This window comes from Carassius auratus, chromosome 20 (assembly GCF_003368295.1).
Source record: "Carassius auratus strain Wakin chromosome 20, ASM336829v1, whole genome shotgun sequence".
Lineage (NCBI taxonomy): Eukaryota > Metazoa > Chordata > Actinopteri > Cypriniformes > Cyprinidae > Carassius > Carassius auratus.
Window position 1 is genome coordinate 4,880,318 of NC_039262.1, and position 25,384 is coordinate 4,905,701.

At 38.2% G+C, this 25,384-nt stretch overlaps 3 protein-coding genes across 3 annotated transcripts; all 3 read right to left on the reverse strand.

Moving 5' to 3' along the window:
- Positions 1-1,433: 1,433 nt before the first annotated feature.
- Positions 1,434-2,456, reverse strand: LOC113037794 (trace amine-associated receptor 4-like). Its single transcript, XM_026195142.1, has one exon. The coding sequence runs from the start codon at positions 2,451-2,453 to the stop codon at positions 1,434-1,436; it is 1,020 nt and encodes a 339-aa protein (XP_026050927.1). The 5' UTR covers positions 2,454-2,456.
- Positions 2,457-5,932: 3,476 nt separating this feature from the next.
- Positions 5,933-6,955, reverse strand: LOC113037795 (trace amine-associated receptor 4-like). Its single transcript, XM_026195143.1, has one exon. It carries the CDS (start codon positions 6,950-6,952, stop codon positions 5,933-5,935), a length of 1,020 nt encoding a protein of 339 aa, XP_026050928.1. The 5' UTR covers positions 6,953-6,955.
- Positions 6,956-20,487: 13,532 nt separating this feature from the next.
- Positions 20,488-21,504, reverse strand: LOC113037797 (trace amine-associated receptor 4-like). The gene has a single exon (XM_026195144.1). It carries the CDS (start codon positions 21,502-21,504, stop codon positions 20,488-20,490), a length of 1,017 nt encoding a protein of 338 aa, XP_026050929.1.
- Positions 21,505-25,384: the final 3,880 nt, after the last annotated feature.

Here is a 25,384-nt window from a genome sequence, read left to right on the forward strand (position 1 = left end):
GTATTGTGAACTGTATATTAAGAATAATTCTTTATAGGCTTTATGGACAAATACGTTTTGAGTGACTCTTGAAGGATCAGCACCACATCCTCTTTTACCACTGTTTAAAGAATGTATCTAACAGTACAGGTGCGGATGAATTTTGAATGGCTTGAATGGTCTTGTCGTGGTGATTTTTTGAAATAACAATAAAAAAGTAACCGGTAAATGTCTTTACTTTTTTTAAGTGCAGCTTCTAAACACTTCAAAAAAATGTACACATAGAAGACAAGTCATTCTGAGGAAATATGCATGGTTTCATGACTATACAACACTATATGGATGATAGAAAATTAAAAAACTATCATACATCTGATGTCACTCTGTCCCTCTGTCACTGTGGGTAATGTGTCTGTGTGTGTGTGTGTGTGTGTGTGTGTGTGTGTGTGTGTGTGTGTGTTTTAAGTGAATTAGTTATTAAGATTGATATGGTTTGGAATTGGTAAAATGTGCTTGGAAAAAAATCACAAAAAAACAATGTTTTAATGTTTAAGTTTGGAATATTAACTGACATGAATGAATGCTATATAAATATTGTTCATGTTAACATAATGTTTAGAAATGAAATATTATTGTAAAGTGTCACTAAAGTTATATATATTGTTCTGTGAATGTGATTTTAAAGTCTTGATGATTCTGATTAACCCTTTAACTGCCTTATCCTTTAAAACCTCACTGCCAGAGGGATATTGTGAATGCATGTGCCCGCTGGGCACAGTTTACCTGATGCCACCGGGGTGGCGATGGCATTGGTGGCTTGAGCCCGCCATCGCTGCTTGCAGCTATATTTTAATTTAATTTCTTTTTTATCTGTAACTGTTAAAAAATCCTTTCAGAGTCACTTTATTATTGAGCTTTTGGAGCTCCACCATCAAACTACAAAGACCGTCAACACACACTCAACGTGATATTTTTCTTAAAGTGTTAATAAATTTTAACTTTCATCTTATAACTAGTTTTCTGCTAGTCATGTCTTTCTGGTTTTTAAACAGAAGATATAAGTGTGACAAGGTTGGTGCAGTTGAGGATACTTCCTTTAATCATCTGGATCTTAATCAGGAAATTTAAACCAAACAAACTCCTAAATTTTAATGTAAATACACTGAAATGTGATCAAAAGAATCTAAAGTTTTAAAAGCAATTTATAATGTTAATTTCACAAAAATGCAGGTTATGTAATTATGTAATGTAATGTTAGGTTGTTTTATATGTTTTATATATAAATTGAAATATATTTTGAATATAGTGCAAACCCTGCATGAGTGCCTCTGTTTTACATCAGATTACTAAATTATTAAGACATTTGAATATTGGTTTCAGCATATATGAAATAAAAAGAATTACGTGAAAATAAATATTTATTGTGATGTATGAAATAAGGTTGAGATCAGTATTCATTCAAATATTAATGTGTTAGAATGCTTGATGCTACAGATATAAGTGGATGTGAGAATCTTAAAGGCCTTCTGAAAACAAGGATAGAAAAATCCATAAATCAAGGGGTTACAAGTCGAGTTTAAATATGCAAACCAAAACAAAGCATCATAAACAACAGCTGGGGTCCAATAATTAAAAAAAGGGTCAAGGAAAGATGCAGTAGAAATAGGCAGCCAGCAGAACAAATAAACACACATAACAATTGCCAGAGTTTTAGCTGCTTTTCTCTCTCTGTGAGCAGAGCTTTGGCTCTTCAACCCTCCAGTCACTCTTTCTGACATAACCTTTGCATGTTTTTGTGCAACATAGAAGATTTTTACATACAGAGAGCTCATGATTATCCCGGGAAGGAAGAATACGAGAACTGGAGATATAATACTCCACTCCTTGTTAAAAAGCACAACACAATTTCCCACACAATAACTCTGCAATATGACCATCTCTATTCCAACTGCACCTATCCCTGAAAACACAATAGAGAAACTGTACACAAATGAAAACAGCCATATGAAGGTAGTAAAAACAGTCACAGTGTTGTTTGTGACCCTCATTTTGTACCTCAGGGGGTCACAAATGGCCCAGTACCTGTCAACAGATATTAAACTTAAATGCAGTAAAGAGGACATAGAGAAGGTCATGTCTAAACTATAGTGAACTTTACACAAAAAATCTCCCAGATACCAGCAGCCTTCAACAGATCGCACCATGCTGTACGGCATGACCAAAGAGCCCAGCAGACAGTCACTGGCAGCCAGAGAGCGAACGATCAGATGAGTTGGAGACTGAAGCTGTTTGAAGTGAGAGACTGAGATGATGATCAGCAGGTTCCCCAAAACTGTTGTGAGGATCATCAGCAGAATTAACACATACATTGCCACTTTAACAACAGCAAGACGATGCCGTTTTGGACAGGAGTTTGGCCGGAGTGGAAAGCAGAGAAACATATTCTCAGTTTGAGTCTTATTTGAAGTCATCATCTGCTGCAGATGGTGAGATGATTTGCTTTGTTAAAAGATTGGCAATTATCAACATAGGTTTAGTAAAGATAAATAAAAATATATAGTACATGCCCGTCTATTTTAACTCCCTAAATGTACTCAGAGCAGCTGAGTTTTGTCCATAAATATCCTCATATTTGAAGCAACCCTCCTACTCCTGACACTGTTACCCATAGTTACAAAAACAACATTAGCTCTGGAGATTAAAATGAAAAAATAAGTGAGCATTAGATACACTATCATGTATTTTACGCAAAATGTGGTTCTATAAAACGTACATTTACTTATGTTTGCATAGATGCTGAATTGTAGTTTTGATGCTGAAAAGTATTTACAGCATCTAAATACATACAATTTAAATTATTCATTTATGTAAACTTTATAGATTTACAAATGAATCCATATGAATACTGCAATCACCACATTAATATTGTTATTTTATTGCATTCAGTTGTTATATTAATGGAACTCTGTTTTTAACTGCATTTATTACAGGGGTCATATGATGTGATTTCAAGTTTTCCTTTTTCTTTGGAGGGTTACAAGCTCTTGGTTCATAAAGAAAATCTGTAAAGTTGCAAAGACTAATGTCTCAAATCCAAAGAGATATTATTTTTAAAAGTCAAGAGTCAACAATGTCTACCTAAAATGGCTCGTTCTAACATGCCCCCACGTCTACGTCACAATGTGGGAAGATTTGCATAATGCTGTCCAAATGTTCACGTAAAGAAAAAGGCGTACATTTTATTCTCACTGTTGCTTCTGCTGCCATGTCGTGGAGACGCTGTGTTTCATAGTGAAAGTGAATCTACATTGTTTGGCTTCGAAAAGAGGACACAACTAGAAATCAGTGGTTAAGTTGTTTTTACAACACTGTTCCAGAACAGTTCGACCTAAATATTCAGATGTTTGCAGCACATTTTCCGGAGGAGTGTTTCCTGAACCTAGGAATGTAGCCTAGAATGGCGTCTACACACAAGTTGTTTCTATAAAGTGGGACTATTTTCAACAGCCTGTAAGTACGTTTACATATTTAAAGGATTTGCCACTGATGATTCAAACGCGAGTTTTGAGCAGTGTAGAGTAGCAATTGTAGTTTGTCGTTTCTTCAATCACAAATGCAGACTTGGTTTTATGTTGGCCAGATGTGGGGCCGTATCTGGGTCAACACTATGTTGCTGTCTGGGGTGTGATTTCTGCTGCCAACTCATTTTAAAGAATATACTCTAAAAAATATTGTCCAAAGCAACACTAAAATTGGTTAATTGGCACATAATTATAGGGGAACCATTTTTTAAGTGCTATTTATCATCTATCTTTAAAGACCCTTCTCAAATGGTAAATTGCCACATTTTAGAAAGACTGGACATAGAGGATCTACAATAATGTACTGCACATGAGAAATAATGTGATTTTTAAATTAATGCATGTTAACATATTTTCTGACACCCAGTACACAAAATATTGATCTTTGAAAATAGCACCATATGAGACTTTTAAATGAGAATTAGATTTACTATGGGAGTAGTGCAAAACTCTTCCTTAAGATGTGCCTTTAGCCCCATGTATGCTCTTCTTTATCAGCTGCACCACAATGATGTGCTGTTTTTTTTTTTGTTGTTTTTTTTTTTTTACATTTATTTAGCATTGATTTTAAAGAAAATAGTGCAACCTTGTGGTGTGGCTGACACAGAAGACCATACCCAGCTTACGGTGATATGGAGAAACACAGAGCACACTGTTGACAAAGGAATTATTGAATAAAATAATTATTTTTGTTTTCGTCGCCAAAAATATAAATATTCTCGTTGCTTCATAATGTTACAGTTGAACCACTGAGGGCAGATTGACTATTCTGACAATGTCTTTCATACTTTCTGGACCTTGACAGTGTTACTTACTTGGCAGTCTATGGGACTATTATTTGAGTCAAATTTTGATTTTTTTCCCCTTGTTGATATGCCAGTTAACATCAACAACACTGTTCACCATTAAATGTGATATAAGTGAATATGCAAATTCATTCTTTGCCAGAAGTTGGTGCTTGTGGAACAGATACATAAAAGTTAGTCTCAGACGTCATGCCCACAGACCGTTGGCTGAACATCTGATGCATATGGCAAAGTGGAAAGACTTCAGGAGTTTTGAAGTCATCATCGGATTGGTTGAATTATACAGGATTTCTGGGAGTGGTGTGTGTCGCATTCTTTATCGTTCCAAACCCCCTCTTGAAAGAAGAAAGCAGTCATGATTTCAACTGTGTTGACAAGCGCTTAGGATCAACTAAATGCTGGATTCTCAAAAGTATGTGAAATATTTAAAGTTTCATCTAAATATACAATATTGACGTACTGACAACAACTAAGATGTAAATGATTTATGTATGAGCAACTTTAAAGACTTACAAATAAATCCTTATACTGCAAACCCAGCATTAACATTTTTATTATATTGCATTCAGTTCACCTGCACCTTTTTTTTTTCATTTGCTTAATATGAAAATATAAAATGTTGTTCTGTTGTGTAATTTCTGCTGTCAAATCATTTAATGTTAAACAAGATAAATGAAAAACACTTCTGCACTCATTTAACCATTACTTATGCAATATTTACTTGGTTCATCTGGCCATTTTCTCTTAAATGCTGTGACTGACAATAGAACAATAACATACATTAAAAAAGCAACATAATTACAAAACTAATCAAATTTATTTGTGCACTGGAATCCAAATCTGTTCTGATTGCAAGGAACAGACCTAAACTCAATCAAATTCTTTATTATTATTAATAAAGGTTCTCTGAAAACTGTAAAAGTTTTATTTAGACTCTTATCCTGAAAAACCATTTGATGATAAATGGTCACTTTTTTAAGAGCTTAGTTGTTTTATTATTATTATTATTATTTAACTATTATTGAGCTTTTTGAGCTCCACCATCGAACTACAAAGACCGTCAACACACACTCAACAGGGAGACTATTTGATCATGTCAACCACTGTCTATACATTTTAACTTTCAAATTAAAACTGGTTTTCTGTTAGACATGTCTTTTTTCTGTTTAAAAACTGAAAAGATATAAGTGTGACCAGGTTGGTTCAGTTGAGGATACTTCCCTTAATCATCTGGATCTTAATCAAAGAATTTAAACCAAACAAACTCAATGGTTTTCCAAAGGGAGACTGTTTTGATGTAAATCTAGTGAAATGTGTTCAAAAGAGTTTAAAGTATTAAAAGCTATTTATAATGTTAATTTCACACACAAAAAAGGCTATTTAGATTGTTTTATAATCATTTAAATATATTATATTAAATATATATTGAATAAAGTGCAAACCCTGCATGCGAAAACTGCATCCATTAAAACACATTTGCGAAATGGTTTCAGCATATATGAAATAAAAATAATTACATAAAATAAATATTTATTGTGATGCCTGAAATTGGTGTGAGAGCAGAATTCATTCATATATTAATGTGTTAGAATGCTTGATGCTACAGATATAAGTGGATATGAGAATCTTAAAGGCCTTCTGAAAACAAGGATAGAAAAATCCATAAATCAAGGGGTTACAAGTCGAGTTGAAATATGCAAACCAAAACAAAGCATCATAAACAACAGCTGGGGTCCAATAATTGAAAAAAGGGTCAAGAATAATAACAGTAAAATATGGCAGCCAGCAGAACAAATAAACACCCATTACAATGGCCAGAGTTTTAGCTGCTTTTCTCTCTCTGTGAGCAGAGCTTTGGCTCTTCATCCCTCCAGTCACTCTTTCTGACATAACCTTTGCATGTTTTTGTGCAACATAGAAGATTTTCACATACAGAGAGCTCATCATCGTCCCGGGAAGGAAGTATACAAGAACTGGACATATAATACTCCACTCCTTGTTAAAAAACACAACACAGTTTCCCACACAAGAACTCTGCAATATAAACATCTCTAATCCAACTGCACTTATTCCTGAAAACACAACAGAGAAACTGTACATAAATGAAAACAGCCATATGAAAGTAGTAAAAACAGTCACAGTGTTGTTTGTGACCCTCATTTTATACCTCAAAGGGTCACAAATGGCCCAGTACCTGTCAACAGATATTAAGCTGAGATGCAATAATGAGGAGATACAGAAGGTCATGTCTAAACTATAATGAACTTTACACACAAAATCTCCCAGATACCAGCAGCCTTCAATAGATCGCACCATGCTGTACGGCATGACCAAAGAGCCCAGCAGACAGTCACTGGCAGCCAGAGAGCGAACGATCAGATGAGTTGGAGACTGAAGCTGTTTGAAGTGAGAGATGGAGATGATGATCAGCAGGTTCCCAAAAACTGTTGTGAGGATCATCAGCAGAATTAAAACATACATTGCCACTTTAACAACAGTAAGACGATGCAGTTTTGGACAGGAGTCCGGTCGAAGTGGATAGCAGAAAATCATATTCTCAGTTTGAGTCTTATTTGAAGTCATCATCTGCTGCAGATGCTGAGATGATTTTCTTTGTTAAAAGGTTGAAGATTATCAACATCAGTTAAGTAAAGATAAATATAAATATATAGTACATGCCCATCTATTTTAACTCCCTAAATGTACTCAAAGCAACGGAGTTTTGTCCATAAATACCCTCATATTTGAAGCAACCCTCCTACTCCTGACACTGTTACCCATAGTTACAAAAAACAACATTATCTCTGGAGATTAAAATGAAAAAATAAATGAGCATTAGATACACTATGGGAGTATCATGTATTTCATGCAAAATGTGGTTCTATATAATGTACATTTACCTATGTTTGCATAGATGCTGAATTGTAGTTTTGATGCTGAAAAGTATTTACAGCATCTAAACACATAAAATGTAAATTATTAATATATGCAAACTTTATAGATTTACAAATTAATACTAATGTATATATAGCATTTAAACATACAACACGTAAAATGTAAATTATTCATGTATGAATAACTTCATAGACTTACAAATGAATCCTCATGAATATTGCAATCAATATTTTTATTATATTGCATTCAGTCTTAGTGCAGGTTGTACCAGTCTGAAACTTTAAATTAGTTTATTTTGTTTAATCAAGTTTTTTTTTTCATTTACTTAATATGAAAAAATACAATTTTGTTCTGTTGTGTGATTTCTGATGCCAACTTGTTTAAAGGTTTAGTTATTTAATTAAAGACTCACTCTCATGTCGTTCCAAACCCGTAAGACCTCTGTTCTTCTTCGGAACAGTTTAAGATATTTTATATTTAGTCTGAGAGCTTTCATTGAAAATGTATGTATGGTATACTGTCCATGTCCAGAAAGGTAATAAAAACATCATCAAAGTAGTTCATGTGACATCAGAGGGTCAGTTAGAATTTGTTGGAGCATCAAAAATACATTTTGGTCCAAAAATAACAAAAACTGGTCTGTGTTGCCAAGCTCTGCTCCTCGGTACACTCGGCAGTTGGTGACAAACGGCTTCCAGCGTCATCTTGCCGTGTTGGTAGAGAAAGCAGGCCGACAGTTATCTGTTGCTCAGGGGTGTCCAGCTGATGAGGGACTTGCGGAGGGCCTTTGGGATGGCAAGTCTATCGGGTCCACTCCAGAAGTAGCAATGGTCACCTGCTGTTATTTTACCATTGCTGTGCCATCGAACTACACAAATCCCTGCCAGGGAGATGCAAACCAGCAAAAGATAAAGAAGCAAACATGTGTGCTTTGTAGAAAATAAATCTGTATCTAAGCAGATTATTAGCCTAGTCTTGACAGAGAGCTGGTTTTTGAGAGATGCGCAGAGATGACAACGCGGCTGTTTGATTGATGATCACGCAGTGCTTATTCCATTCATTCATGTATAATTTCCTAGCCTATAAGGTTTAAATCATTGCCTTTTAAATATACACAAATAGTAGAACATGTATGATATAGGCAGTTATTTTAGTTGATATTACTCTTGCGAAGCTCTGATTTCTGAGAGATGCACAGAGAGGCAACAGCAGTGAAAAGGTCCGTTTGAATAACGCTGTGAATGGTATCATTAAATTACTTTGGACAACTTAACTAGTTATTTATAAAAGAAATGCCGATGACGCAACCAATTGTTAAATGACAGGTCCAGTTCAGTTAACCATTTCTATTTGTATAATTTACAATATCAATATGGTAGTAATTTGTACTGGCATATAAACGTCAAACTTTACTTATATTTACTACAGTTATAACAAATGTTTGGTAACGTAAATAAAAACCGTTAACGCTCCGACTACGTTAACGTTCAACATTTTTGAATTTTTGAACTAACGTTATATAGCAAAGCTGCGCGCATAGGATTATGGGTGATTTGAGAGCGCGAAGAGCGCGAAGGATACACATATGCATCCTTTCCTGTGTATGGGATATTCTTCGAACGAAGGACTCAGTCCTTGGTTGAAATTCCGAGGATCCTCGACTTTGGAACAGTCCTTCGACGGATGTCGATGACGTAGCATCCTCGAAAATACTGGCTTCCGAGGATCCTTCCTTGACATTGAGAAACAGCTAGTGTATGCACATACAGCAATGATAAGTTTCTCCACTCGCTACATTGTAATCATGTCACTACTTGAGCAAGCTCCTGATTGGTTAACGTGGCGCAAAATGCTTTATTTTATTTTATTATTAACGCTAAAGTTCAGATTCGAAATGCTCAATTCGCCCCGCGTCATTCACGGGAATCGAACAGCAGGTTGTCTATTTGCATTGAATTAACATTGAAAACACTCATGCCAGATGCTCTATTCATGTCTGGTGTAAACAAACTATTAGAGATGAGGAAGATGCTGTCAGCATCTCTCTAACGGTAGTTTGAAAATAACGTTACACTTTGCGGGACTCGTCTAATGCTGTGTTACTGTGATAAACCATAAAATACTTCTTAATTTGATACTGACGAACTGTTGTGTATAACACTGCATATATAACACTTGTATATGTATCAGTCTGTGTGTAATAAATGAATATAATATAATATATAGTTTCACTTTTGGAAAGGAATTAGTGAAATCAACTTTTTGATGATATTCTAATTATATGTCCTGCACCTGTACACGCATTGCCTCGGCTGTGGATGAGCCGCTTGGTCACACCAACAATATTAATCTCCTCTGAGATAAATAGCTGCAGTCGCGAGTTCACAGTCAGAGGGGGAAGGAACCACAGCTCAGGCTTCCGAACCTCGAGAATGAACTCTAGATCTAGGAAACACGGGTGGAGATACGAAAAGCCGTCTCCAGCCTGTCCCAGGATATGCGGAGAAGCACAGTCAGTCCAATTATTTTTGCAGAGAGTTGACTGTGCGAGCCGCGCTCCTCATTAATGCCTGCTCGTTAGAATATTTAGGCATAATATGTTTGTGAAACTGATGCTTCTGCCACTGATGTCTTTGCAACTGATGTTTATGCAGCTGATGTTTGTGCAACTGCGAGCTCATCGATCTCATCAAGCTCAATCTCCTCGGAAAAAGAAAGGCAGTGCATTGCGGCCATTACTCGGGGGAAAGGACCGCAGCTCGGGCTTCCAAACCCAGAGATCGAGGATACCTGGTGGGTGAGGTAGGAGATAGGGATGTGTCCGTCTCCATTCCCTCCAGCAGATATATCTGCAAACCCAGCGAGTGCAGGTGCCGCTCCGCCTTGGCGAAAGCGGGACTGGCACCACAAGGAACGTTGGCGAAGGCTCCCACTCTAGGAGAGCCCTTCGGAATCGAAGCGTCTGCACTGGCCACACATAGTGCAGGCAGTCTGCTACCTGCTATCCCCACCCGTGATGTAGCAAGGGCAGAGAGGAACACACAATTCGCCTTTCAGATGTCTCGTCTTAGCTTTGCTCTTTGACTATTGCTTACTTTTGGAGGAGCTTATAGTGACAAACAATAAATAAGACTGACAAGACAGAATAACATGCACACACAGAGCGCTTGCTGAAAGACGTGAAACTAATGCTAGCTTCACGGCATGTGCTTTTATAGCTTCCTGGTCGCTTACGTCACCCCTGCGGTGATGTCACAGTCATCAATTAGACAGATTACACACGATATTCAGAGTCACTCATGCTAAGCGCGTTCCGCATAGCGTTTTCGATGCAGCTCGCATTCCTAAAGAGAGCGTAAAAATTACAGTATTAACTATATGAAGTTTGCACAAAATGAAATAATGATCTGAGATATGAGGCCTTACGAGACTATGGGGTTGGCCAATTTACCACAGCCTGAATCTTGTCGGTATCCATGCGCACCCCCTAGGCCGAGACGATGTATCCCAAAAAAGGAACAGACTGTACAACAGACTGGACAAAAAGCCCATTCTCTAACAGCTCTGTTCCTGGAGAGAATGAGAAAATATCAGTATGTCATCCAGGTAGACATAAATGAACTGATCTACCATATCTCTCAACACATCATTGACAAGTGCTTGGAATACCGCTGGGGCGTTACAAAGGCCAAAAGGAAGAACAAGATATTCAAAGTGCCCCCTGGGGGTATTAAAAGTGGTCTTCCATTCATCTCTCTTATGCAAACCAAATGATAAGCATTACAGAGATCCAATTTCATGAAAAATTATGCTCCCTGCAGACGCTCGAAAGCCGACAACATCAACGGCAAAGGCTAAGTATTCTTCACCATGATGTCATTCAACCCTCGATAGTCAATACATGGACGAAGAGAGCCATCTTTCTTTTTTACGAAAAAAAAAAATCCCGCACCTGCTGGAGAGGAAGAGGGGTGGATGATCTTGGCTGCAAGAGAATCAGAAATATATTTCTCCATGACCTCCCTCTCCAGATTGGAAAGTGAATGTAATTTGCCTTTGGGCGGAGTTGTACCTGACAATAATTCTATAGCACAGTCATAGAGACGATGCAGAGGTAGAGAAGCAGCCAGATACTTACTAAACACTCTCTTCAGGTCGAGGTACTCACGTGGCACATTAGATAGGTCAGTGTGATCATCCTGAAACACAGAACAAGACACAGGAGAACATGCAGACAACAGACATGACGCATGACAATATTCACTCCAGGACAAGACAGAATTTTTCCCCCAGTTTATGTGGGGATTATGGAGCACCAGCCAGGGATGCCCCAAAACCACAGGAGCAGCAGGAGTGTCAGTGAGGAGAAAGTCAATGTACTCAGTTTGTTGTCCAGAGATGATGAGTTTCACTGAGACTGTGGAATGTGTGATGGAGGGTAATGACTGCCCATTAAGTTTTACTGCAGAGATGGACAGAGAAAGTTCCACCATGGGTACCTTAAGTATTTTAGCAACTTTAAAGTCTAGGAAATTACCCTCCACCCCTGAATCCACCAAAGCCTCACAATCAAAAGTTAATGCATGAAGTGTCAGCCTTACCGGTAGTGACGTGTGACGTGACAGAAAGAGAGCATTTATTGAGAGTTGCTCCACCCGTCATGTAACCTCTTACCTACACAGTACAAGTATAAACCCTTCTCCCTGCGTCTCTGCTTCTCCTGCTGCGAAAGGCAAGACCTGCCCATCTGCATGGGTTCGGGATCAGGGAAAGAGAACTCACTCTCCTCAGTGACTGATGATAGGCTGCTCTGATGAGTGACGTCAGGGATTCTCCATAGTGTCTTCTGTTGGACACGTCTCTCTGGCATCCACACTAATAGCCAGCTCAATGAGTTTATTCACCCCCGCGGGTAAATCCAAGGAATAAATCTCGTCCTTGATGGTTTCCAAAAGTCAGTGTAGAAACACTTCCGTCTGTGCCTCAGAATTCCGGCCGCACTCCGCGGCTAGAATACGAAATTCGATAGAATAGTCGGCTACGGTGCGATCCCCTTGTTGCAGCTCCGCGAGAAGTCTAGCTGCCTCTCTGCCATAAGCAGCGCGATCAAATACCTTCTTCAGCCCCTGCGAAAACACTTGGGAGGAGGCGCAGCACGGAAGTCTCTGTTCCCACATGGTGGTTCCACAGCTTGCTGCTTGTCCTGTGAGCAGAGTTATAATGAATGCTATCTTAGATTCCTCTGTGGGAAACGATGACGGCTGAAGAGAATTATAGAGGGAGCATTTAGTCAAATATGAGCGACACAACTGGGGCTCCCCGGAATAAAAGGCTAATGGTGGTAGAACGGGTGCTTTGATCCACGGCAGCTGGTGGATTGGACGCAGGTGGTTGCTGAGAAAAAACGGTCTCCAACTTGAAGTGCTGAAACTGAGTGGTAAGTTCCAAAACCTGAGCAACCAGGGTTTGGACAGCACAACCCGTAGCCATCATCTGGTCCTCTTGGCATTCCATGCGAGAGTTATTACTCCTTAAAAAGTCTCCTAATTCTGCCGAGCTTGCTGGATCCATTCTGGTTGGTTCGTTCTGTCACGAGATCCAAGTTCGAGGTAAAATGGTTTATTTGTAGCTCAGATAGTCAACAATGAGAACTGAGGAAGACGATGGCATGACCCCAGATGAATCACGTCCAGACCACTCAAGCAGCAGTAACTCAAACCCAGCGCAGGAATCCTAGGCAGGCGAGGAATAAGGTCCAGAGAATACCAGCTGGAGGAACAGGAGCACAACTAGACAAGAAAGACAGACGAGAAATCAACGAACCAACAACATGAACAGGATGCCAGCCAAACTTAAAGGCAGCGCAAATGAGTTGCAGCTGGTGCTCATTACCGCAGCTGCTGCTAGTTAATAGAAGCACAAAATCAGACAGAGACGCAAGATGAATGCACTGACCCATGAACCGTGACAAGGACAGATTAGAGTACTTTAGAAGGCATGAAAATTAACTGTATGTACCGATGCTAATTAACCAAAGCAAGCAGCAGCATGCGTGAGGAGAGAGCAGCTGGCAGAAGAGCTGCTTCTAATGTAGACTGCTAAGCTGAATTGTTTGTTTAAAGTTGATTGCATTGTATCTCAATATACATATTTTTAATGGAAACCCATACTTATTACTCCATGACTGAGGGGCACCTTTATTGAGAACCAAAGCTTTAATGAAAAAACATATAAATCTATAATATTAATAATAATAATAATCAACTACTTTATATTCTTCCTCTTCAGACTCGCATGCGGAAAGCACCACAGCGGGACGGGCGATGGAAGGGTAAAGGAGCAGAAGAGTGCAGCGTGGACATGGATATGGGTGGACAGAGATCTGGAAGAAGGAGGAGTAATTGCAGTGGATGTTGCAGGTAATGCGCATGTCCGAGGGACAGCAGCAAAATCTCCAAGCGGTTTAAGTGAGTTCACATTCCGCATACTTTGGAGTGTACCCAGTTCCCTCTCCAGCTTATTGAAGCTGTCCTGCTGGAGTGTCAGGAATGGGTGGTTTTTGTGCTTGACGTTCTCACGTTGTGCTCTGGGTTGCCTTGCCTCTCCCCTCAAACTAGATGTTTGTCCCACTGTTTCTTCTCCATCCGAAACAACCCCTTCCTGCTGCCTACTGGGTCCGGCCACACAATCTTCAGCCAGCGGAGCTGAATGAAATTTCATGTTTATATATTCTATGACTATTGCTGAATAAAATATTTTTGTGCTTGAAGGTTTTGTACATATTTTCACATAATTTCTTTACCTTGGCAGTGACGTCCTCTGCTGGCGTTAGGTCTGGGGTGGCTGTAGGTGGCCCTCCTCCCATGGCCACCTGTTTTTTTGTTATTTTTGTTATTTATTTTTTTATTAGGAGCAAGCTTTTGTTTTTCCCGTCTCCTGACATCATTGTACCTTTTTCGGCATTGTAAAGCTGTTCCTCTGATGCCTGAAGACGAAGACACAATCACTGCTACTTCATCCCACAGCTTCACATTGGGAAGATTTGTTGGATTCCTGCTTGTCCCGTAGACCTGCTTGCGCACTTTAAAGTGCACGAGCAGAATGGTTTCTTTGCTTGAAGCTTTTAGCTTTTCCGCCAACAAATTCCACCATGTAAATAGCGATCCGAGTGCATCTCACTCTTTAAGGGAATAGGAGATGACCCTCTGATTGGTTTATTGAATGTTACGCCCATTACTCATTAACAGTGTTTGGAATAACGCCGTTTAAAAGAACAGCTTTAGGTAACGACGTTATTATTTCAGTAACGGGGTAATCGAACTAATTACTTTCCCCGTCGTTACAACGCCGTTAACATTACTGAACGTTAAATGTGGTGCGTTACTATGCATTGATTTAATAAACTATGCAATCCGAATGCACCCCTCACACAGCGAGTGAGGAGGTGGGTTAATAACGAGATGAGCGATTATGATTGGCTAAGGCAGAGTCATGTGTTTCATGGTAGCCAATCAGAGCCAGTGTTTTTACACACATGCCGGCTCACGCGGCAGCGCCAGCAGCACCAAACACACACACACACACACACGCAACAGCTACACAGAGATTCGCAGCAGAAATGGCGAATCAGTAGCAATCCGATGAAAAGTTGGCATTTTCAAGGTGGAGATACAGTATAAATTCATTGTGGTCAAAGGCAAGAATGTGCATGTAATGTGTACGTGTAATGTGTGACACGCATCTACAAAGCTAGTTGCCAAAAACACTTTTCTTACAAAGATAATACTTGAAGTGCAGGATAAAACTCTTGCTGTCTGTTGACGTGCAATAAATATCGAAAGTTATGTACGAACACCTGTCTGTTCTACTCATTTCAACTGACTTGTGAAAACTGCAAAAAAAAAAACTAACAAGCAAAAAAAAATTCTCTGATATATAGCAACTTTTTTTTTTTTTTTTTTTTTTTTTTTACAGTAACGCAAAAAAAACTTTCCCTGGTAACGAGTTACTTTTATTATAAATTAATTCAGTTACTAACGCAGTTACTTTTTGGAACAAGTAGTGAGTAACTATAACTAATTACTTTTTTAAAGTAACGTTCCCAACAGTGCTCATTAAGAGAATAGGGATAACCCATTCCCTTTGGACACTCCCTGAGTACACCTGCACCATGCGCTTTACACTTTGTGATTGTTAAAATAGAGCCCACTGAGGATGTGATTTTGGTCATGTTTGTTCTATTGGTTTCTGTTTATACAACATCAGTCAATATAACCTAAGTTTCAGAAGCTTTTAAAGCATCATCAAATAATGTCATGAAGAATCTGAAAGTCAGGCAATAGCATGCAATAGTAAACATATGAAATTAAATTTAGCAATAAATAGAAAGCTATGAGATGTAAAGTGTTTACTCGGTGTAAATGTATTACAGGTAGTGGTGCTCATGGAGAGCAGCACATAAATCTTTGTAGCAGACACAGATTGTCCCGCACATGTTCTCATGCCCTTGTTCATGGATGTGTGGTTCAGGGGCATCATCATGGTCTTCCTCATCCTCTCTGTACACTCAGAAAAGGACAGCCTCGATGTCTCTTTTCTATCCATGATCAGATCTGGTCTGACTGCAGCAGTGAGGGATGTGATGGATGGATGTGGGTGCACCACCTGTAATTTTTCAAAACAGAATAATGTTAGAATAAAGCTTTGTTTTGTGTGTTGTTGACTTGTATTTATTTATTGTTATGGTTACTTTTCTTTTACTCATTTATTCATGTCTCCAGGGGCCTGTACCATGATGGTAGCTGAACAAATTCAGAGTTACAGGATTAGTTTTGAGTTGACAAAACCAAACCTCTCCAATCCGGCTTTGTTGGTACCATGATGCTGTTCATCAACTTTCTTTGTCAATTCATGCTTTGATCCTGAGTTTGTGGAGCGCGTGCACATGAAAGTGTGACATCACTGGCGAACAGCCAATCACGAGCCTTGCAATACAAAGCAATTTTGATTAACTTCTAGCGAGAGACCCAGCGAGATTTAAAACTAAAGGTTAAAGGTTTTGCTAAAGGTTAAGAGATTGAATAATATGACAAATTTAAATGTCATATGAAAAATGAAGGAGGACTAATAAAATAAATGATCTTGTTCCATCAGTGTAGTCACAAGTGGAACTTGTTAACTTAGTTTATACATTTGAAAATATATAGTGATAGAGACTTGAACATGTAAGTTCAGATTTGTAATTTTTAAAATAGTTCAATCTTTTGATACTACAGCTTATTTAAATCACATGATCTGTATACATTAATATTTATAAAAAATAATAATAATAACTGTTAAACTAAAATTGCTTGTAAGAGATAAATAATAATATGAATCACAATAATTATATAAATCATAAAATGACTCAGTTATTATCATTAAAGCCAGACTTCTATTATTTTATTTTTTTAAGCATAAGGGACCTTTAATTTGGAGCAAGATAAACCGGAGTGACTTTGTGTCAGACATGTGTCACTTCTCTCACATCTGATTGGTTCACCTTCAGTTTGAGATCTTGAATCAGAACATAACCTGCCCCGGAGCAGGTTAGCCGTGCAGCATAAGATACCATGGCAACGAACACCGATTAAAGCCAAGCTACTTTCATAGTACCTGAAACATAGCTGGCTAGCCACCTAATCCAGCTTCATGGTACAGGCCCCTGATGTTGTCAGTAAATAAAATATAGCCTTGTCATGTGTCAGGGATTGGGCAGACCCAGTTCCAGTCAATAACCAGCGCTCACTCTCTCCCGAATGCTAATCACCAGCACCTGATGTCCATTACCCCTGCACTATAAAACACCTCCAGAAACCCCAATGCATTGTCAAGCCTCCAACAGGGATTGATCTCGTGAACTTGTCTCTGACTCACCTCGTCTTCACGAAGACTCCAGCTGTAAAGTATACTCACGTTTGAGAAAGTAACCTGTGTGTCTTTGTTCTCCTGTCTCCAGAACACTCTAGGCCAGTGGTTTTCAACCTGTTCAACCGCGGTGGTATTGCAGGTGGGCCGCCAATTATTTACTGTTCATTTCCAGTCCATTCTAGGGCTGTGCGATTAAAAGAAAACGTCCTAAAATCACGATTTAAGCGTGGGCGATTTCTAAATCGCTTTAGACCACAATTTTCCGCGGCTCTGACCTCCCGTATCCGATCCCATCAGAATGCATTTCGCCTAGCGCGAGACTGGGCATATGCCTAACTCCAGGTTCACACACTGTCTGTGATGCGCCTTTTTTCTGAGCCAATGTTGACGGATCAGAGCGTTCTCACTGCAGTAAAAGGCTAGAAATAAAAACGTGCGATTAATTCATGTCTAACACATGAGCATAGAGTGAATTTGTTAGTGAACAGGATGCAGTTTAAGTGAGAGGAGACACGTTTAAAGTGTGCACATTCTCTCCTCGCAAAGCAGCGTGTATCTGAGCAAGCATGACCGGTTTTGTGACAGAGCAAAGGAAATCTGCTGCGAACAGATAGATTCGCACTCGTGCTTTATTTTAATGTGCTTTCGCGTTATATTTATGCGCTCTCACTGCTGACCGCATACACTGCAAACACCTGAGGCACCGCTCCAATTAATGAGCTCTATGAACAATGCATGGCAAAAAAGGAAAAAAAAGTCCCTGTATACAGGATTTTTTTTTTTTTTTTTTTTGCCACAAGTCTGTACATTTTTTTACATCTTCACTATAGTGATAATTTTGACTTATGTCTGTTCTAGAGATGACTTTTTGATAAAGCTCTGATTGGTTTTCTTTTGGAAATATGTTTCAAATTAATCCTGAATGCATTTATGACTGTAAAAGCATATCGATGTGTGTCACAATTGCAAAATTGATTAAAAAAATCGCTTTTTTTTTTTTTTTTGTCCATATCGCACAGCCCTAGTTTATTCAATAAATATAGTTTAAAATCTAGCTTCGGAGTACTAAGTTATTAACCCAACAATAGCGGGGTCAGTTAATTTTTTTGAAGTGGGCCGCGCAAACATATGTGTTTGGATGTGTGGGCCGCGAGTTGAAAAAGGTTGGGAACCACTGCTCTAGGCATATTCCGTGATCTGAACTCCCCTACATGCCTTGATATCTCCTGAGTGCCTAAGTGATCCTTCGACTATTGAACTCCCACTGCAAGAGAAGAGACAACTATTGAAATCTTGTATTGTGTGGCTTTGACGTCTCTATATAAGCATACTCACCTGGCTTTCACGGACACGAACTCCAGAAAACCCCCTCACCAAGTTTGCACTTCCTTCCCTCTCACTATTCCTTTTAAGTAAAGACTCTTGAATCCACTTCCCTCTGCCTCCGAGTACTAACCTGACATCATGTCACTCTACAATTGTTTCATTAACTCATTCATTCATTACTTGTCTGAATATGTAGATGTATTCATCTTGGCTGCATTTGTCTAGTGTGAAGTCATCCACCGCTATGGCATATGACAAAAATCCTAATTAAAATGTTTGTTTTACAAAAAATACAGAATTATTGATCACCGTTTATCATTATTAATGTTTATAAGTGTTGTGGTGGGCTAGAAAGGCTTTCTGAGGTAATGTTAATTTCTAAGTAGGCCTAGTAATACTTACATTTTTCAAGTGTAAAATCAACACTTGTCTTCTACAAAGTCAAGATCTTCAAGCAACTGATCGTCTCTTTTGTGCAGATTTTACAAAAATTCCAAACGCTGAGGAAAACTGTATGAGCTACGGTTGTGGAGTTATTGATACTATGAGGTGTTTAATATTTATGGATTAAACTGGGTAATTTCAGTACAGTTAAAAAAAATTGTTTTCAAATTATTAAATCAAGCCAATGCTAAACTTTCAACTACACATTGTTTCTCTTTAATTTAATTTGTGACTGAATTGTAAAAAGAAAGCATTCAAAGAATTATGATGGCTGGAGCTGTCAATCACACAGCACACGACTATAATCAATGACTCAGTCTACACTGAACAGTGAATCTCGTATTTATATCATGTTGGCAGTGCTAGTTATGATGAAAGCATTTGTGAGATTCCAGAACTCGAGTTACAATGTCGAGATCATTGTATTAATTTGCTCAACAGTTTACAATGAACCTATGCGATTGAATTAGATTAAATATGTCAGCATTCTCAAAAACTCTAAAAGTAAAAACATAGCAAAAGTGTTTGATAGAGCTTCACATGTAATAGTTATTTCATACAAGTTTCACAGCAGACAAACCTTAACAACAGAGCGTCAGGGTAGAAAATTGCCTTTTATTTCTAAATTATGACAATTTTCATACAGAAGTGATATTTTCCCATAAAATGTGCTGCTCCATCAGCATTTAATAAAATCTATTTTTATTATTGCAATTACACTATAAGAGTATTGAAAAGTTAACTTTTCTTAAACCTATGAAGCCCTTAAGTTCCCTAAATAAACAGCATGACCAAAACTTTGCTGAAAAACTTACTACACACCTCATGTTCGCTGATTGATTGTTTTATACTTTTTAGTATTTGCATTTAGTAAACATGAGAATAACTTCCATTATTGTTAGTCATATTTTAAGATGAACTCTTACTAGACTGACACAACTTTTTACTCATTTACTTGATTATACATCATTTAACATCATTTATACAATCATTTTTTTTTTTTTAGAAAAAAACGTGCTTAAATCTGAGTCTCAAATATGATCCATGAGGCTTTTGAGGAACGTTTATTTGTTAATCTCTCAGTTATCATTGTATTGCATTGCACTATATTTTTTGAAACTACAGAGCTCTAAAGAGCTTTTAAATCACAATTTCACCTTACTACTTCATATACAGTAAATATCAGCAACAATTTTATATTTTTGCTCAGTTTAGGCCTCATTGTTCAAGTTCTCACTATATCATGTTATATGAGTCAAAAAAGAGGTATAATATTCACACACAAAAAACATACTGCGCGGAAACTATTTTTATATTATAAATATAATATATTATATTTTAAAGTATATAAAAAAATTTTTTATTAAAAAAATATGATTATGACTGTGATTTCTTATGTCAGGCTTAACAGGGTTAATTTTTGTCATTATCTCTGTTGCCCCCAGTAATAAAAAATAAAAATAAAATGAACTATACCATTGAAAATAGTTGCATGAAAAAAATTAAAAGAAAAAAGAAAAACACTTACTGTGAGTTTACTATAAGTTTCATTCAAATATTAAAGTGTTACAATCCTTGTTGCCGCAGATATAAGTGGAAATGAGAATCTTAAATGCACCCTGAAAACAAGGGTAGAAAAAACCATAGATCAAAGGGTTACAAGTGGAGTTCAAATATGCAAACCAAATTACAGCATCAAAAACCACAGCTGGGGTGAAAAAATTGAAAAAAGGGTCAAGAACAGTAACAGTAAAATACGGCAGCCAGCAGAACAAAAAAACACACACGACAATGGCCAGAGTTTTAGCTGCCTTTCTCTCTCTGTGAGCTGAGCTTTGGCTCTTCATCCCTCCAGTCACTCTTTCTGACATAACCTTTGCATGTTTTTGTGCAACATAGAAGATTTTTATATACAAAGAGCCCATGATCGTCCCAGGAAGGAAAAATACGAGAACTGGACATATAATACCCCATTGTTTGTTAAAAAACAAAACACAACTTCCCACACAATAAACCTGCATGATGAATGACTCCAAACCAATTGTGTTTACACCTGAAAACACAACATAAAAACTGTACACAAAAGAAAAAAGCCATATGAAGGTAGTAAAAACAGTCACAGTGTTGTTTGTGACCCTCATTCTGTACCTCAGAGGGTCACAAATGGCCCAGTACCTGTCAACAGATATTAAACTGAGATGCAGTAATGAGGAGATACAGAAGCTCATGTCTAAACTAGAATGAACTTTACACACAAAATCTCCCAGATACCAGCAGCCTTCAACAGATCGCACCATGCTGTACGGCATGACCAAAGAGCCCAGCAGACAATCGCAAGCTGCCAGCGACTGAACAATCAGATGAGTTGGAGACTGAAGCTGTTTGAAGTGAGAGACTGAGATAATGATCAGCAGGTTCCCAAAAACTGTTGTGAGAATCATCAGTACAAAGAAAGTATACATTGCCACTTTAACAACAGTAAGACGATGCAATTTTGGACAGGAGTTTGGCAGGAGTGGATAGCAGAGAAACACATTCATAGTCACAGTTTCATTAGCAGTCATCACGTCTGCTCTAGATGCTGAAATATATTCCTTTGTAACTGTAAAAAAGCCAGTTAACTATAAACCAAAGTATAAACAGAATAATTTTGCAGATTATAGTTTGATAAAACAGCAATTAGCGAAAAAGAAGAAGAAGAAGAAGCATATATTTATATAGTGCTGTACATGCCGATCTATAGTTTAACTCCCTAAATGATTCAGAACAGCTCAGATTTGTTCATATATACTCTCAGGTTTAAGCTAACCCTCCCTACACCTGTTACTGTTACCCATAGCAACAAACATTACATGAACATAGAATAAAGAGTTTTACAAAAAGGTGAATTAATGTATGTAATTAATGTAATTTGAACAATGTAAATGTAGTGAAAAATGTAGTGTTGTGTAATGTAGTGCATTTTGTGCCAAAACAATGGAAAATTATCTACAGCTTAGCTGACATATGACCTGCTGGGAATTTTGAAAAAGTGACCCAAAATATTAAGAAATTAGTCTACATTAAGTATTAATATAGATATTAATATAGATATATAATATAGATACTAATATAGATCGGTTCCCGTCTCCTCCTTCCTATGATTGTGAAGTTTTGGGACATGCTGTTGAAGATCCCTCGCCGCTGTGGTGAATCTGCGGTGTCATCGAGCAGGGCGAAGTAGTCTGCCACCTTGGACGCTCGAGGCGGTGAGCTAGAGTGAGTTGCCGGGAGGGACCCGTCTGCCCACGATGTGGAGGGACAGCTGTTGTCCATAAAGGAGCGGAGGCGTCGAGGAGCAGGCGACGAGGGACTCCTGCCGGCTGCCCGAAAGCGGAGGAAGCCGTCGCAATCAATGTCACGCTGTCCTCTGAGGGCCATCCAGTGCTGCCGCCAGGCACTGTGGAAGAGTTCATACAGCTGGTGGGTGGCCAAGCGACAGTGTGTCTGGGAACCGGAACAATTTTTTTTTCTATCCTCTCTCCCCTCTCTCGTCTCTGTCACTCCTCATCCTTCCATCTCCTTTTCTCTCGCCTTGTCTGTCTGTCCTTACTCCCAGGTTCCCGCAGCCAGCGTGATTGTGAAGTTTTGATATTGTTACATATAATTAAGACATTTCTTGTACCATTTAAGGAACTTAAGTCTTTTTAAGGCCTTTAATTTGATAATCCAAATTTAAGACTTACAAGGACCCATGGAAATCCTGCAGACTCGAGTTGAATAAATATCTGTATGAATTAATTGAATTTTGTTTAAATACAGATCTGTTTGAATGAATAGCTGAGGATACACCCATGTTCAGGTGACCATAGAGACAGTATCAAAGATGGCTATGTTCATAATACTGGTGTAAGAATCCACCCGCCAGCTCAAAAAGCGGAATCCAGCGGCCTGTTGTACACTGTTGTCGATCATCTTTTGTATCCTTCTGATCTCCTCCGTTGGACTCGAGACCGGTGAGTGGAACAGGTGTCGCTCATTTCCAAATCACTCCACTGGCCTCAACCCGTTCCCACAGCTCTCGTCCCCGCCCCATTCATCACGTTATAATTTCTAGAATTTTTTAATTTTAAGGATGTAAAAACAAGAATCACAAAATGGCTTAATGTGAGGATTAACATTTAAAAGGCTAAGATTTAGAATAAATATAGTCTTGTTCAGACTGTCAGTCCAAATCAGATATTGGTGTATATCCAATTGGAATCTAATCACATATCCGAACAGCAAGAAATCATGCAAAATCTGATTTTTAAACATTTTTACAAATCTGTTTCGAGCTACATTCATGTGGTTCAAAATACCTTTGAAGTTGCATTTCTGGAAATCTGTTTCAGTCTGACCACGCAGATTTGATTTTGCGTAGCTTCTTCCCTGATGTTCATCTCGCCTGAATATCATGCTTGATAACGCAGTGTTCATGAGTGCAGTGCTGCTTTGTGTACCTCCATTACTGAGGAAACTGCTCTATTTCTGCCATTCTGTTCTTCTGTCACCTACTGGAATTAATTTTCATTAAGCCTGTCTGCTGTTTCTGTTCAGACCCATGTTAAAGAGCCACACAGATGGGAAATCAAAAATTACCTGTATTACAGTGTATAATGTAGCTGTCCATCAGTGTAAACAATGTGCAAAGTAGTTAAACCAAAAAGTACACGATTTACAAAGTTATTGGCTTCTAAAGTAAGGAGTCAACTCTGAATCGCTGAAACGAGTCGTTATAGATTTCAAATCTTTTGCCCATCTCTATGTACGTCACTAGAACTCTTTGCATAATAATCTCCGCCTACCGTCTTGGGAGAAACGGAACTCTGACCTGCCCCACCCCCTCACACACAGACGCTCTGGTTGGTGTGATAGCATCATGTCGAGGAGACGGTGTGTTTTTAATTGTAAAGGCAAGTTTGTTTTATTTTCACTGCCAAAGAATGAAGATCAGAAGAACCAATGGCTAAAATTCATTTCTACCTCAATACCAGAGCAGTACAACAAATCCCTTTTGTTGTGTTCACAACATTTCACTGATGACTGCTTTTCTAATCTCGGTGAGTACAAGGCGGGATTTTCAAAGCGTTTGGCCATAAAAGAGGGTTCATTACCAACTTTATTTAGACCAACGAGCATCTCCGAATCACAACGCGAAGTATGATTATGAAGTTATGTATTTGTTTTCTACCGAGTGTCTTATCAGTATGTGTGCTGTCTGCAGCCTTTCTCTGCGCTGACCTTCTTTTACAAACACGTCATTAAAATGAAGTGTAACTCTGTGAATACTCAACGAAGAGACATGAGAGAGATATCTATAGAAAGCTTGACATGTCTTCTTTAAAACTAAATAAGTGCTGCTAACAGATATTCTGTGATAAAGTAATCCATATGAAAACAATGCGATGTCTGTTTTTCACGTCTCCCTTCATTATATCTAATGTGACCACGCCCCTGCGCTGAACGCGCTATTCAGATTCAAACTGAAGCGCGTGGCTTGAATACACCCACACAGAAGAAAAAGCAGCAAGACTGTTCAAGTTTTTTATTTTACTGTTTGCTTCGCGATGAGAGGAATAAGACATAATTCACCCCAAAAAGATGCTAACGCATTGTTTACCATAAAGTTGTGTGCGGACCAATCAATCAAACCTGACTATGTCAGTTGACCAATCAGAACACAGTATGCTACCGAAAGGTGTGGTTTAAAGAAACTGAATCTTTTGAACAGCTTCGCACGAACCGTTTGGGGATCTCTGAGAATTGAGGTAATTTTAAAATGATATTTTGACAAAATGAAAATGTTTTTTAACCTTTTGTACGGGACTTATAAACAGTGATAGGAAGCTTAGAATTTTCATCTTACTGGCTCTTTAAAATCAAGCCGTATTTTTTATACACCAAATACACAATTGTAAATGTGAACCTGTAGATTGACAAGAAACTAATATGTATTCTAAATTTAAACATTTAAGATGGTAGGTTTGATATATCTATATGTTTTAAATCCCTATAATAACCCTTGTTCAGACTGTCCAAATCTGATTTTTGTGCATAAGTCGAACTTATTCATTAGGAATCTGATCATATATCCAATCATATTTATCAAGAATGAATGGCATATATATTTAATAAATAAACGAAAACATCACATGAAATATGACAAATCTGTTTCAAAATATATTTTTTTTTTTGGTTTGAAATATTACTTAAAGGTCCTATTCTTCGTGATCCCATGTTTTAAACATCCCTATAGTTCCTGCAATAATGATGTCATTAAAACAGCTTTTTGACTAACTTCCACCCACATGAATACACAAAAAGGGGGTGTGGCCTTGTTGCGCTCCGACGGTCGTTGAAACACTGTTATTTTCATCTCGGAGTCCAATCACCTTTGTTTGGGCTTCCCAGGGATGCTGTACT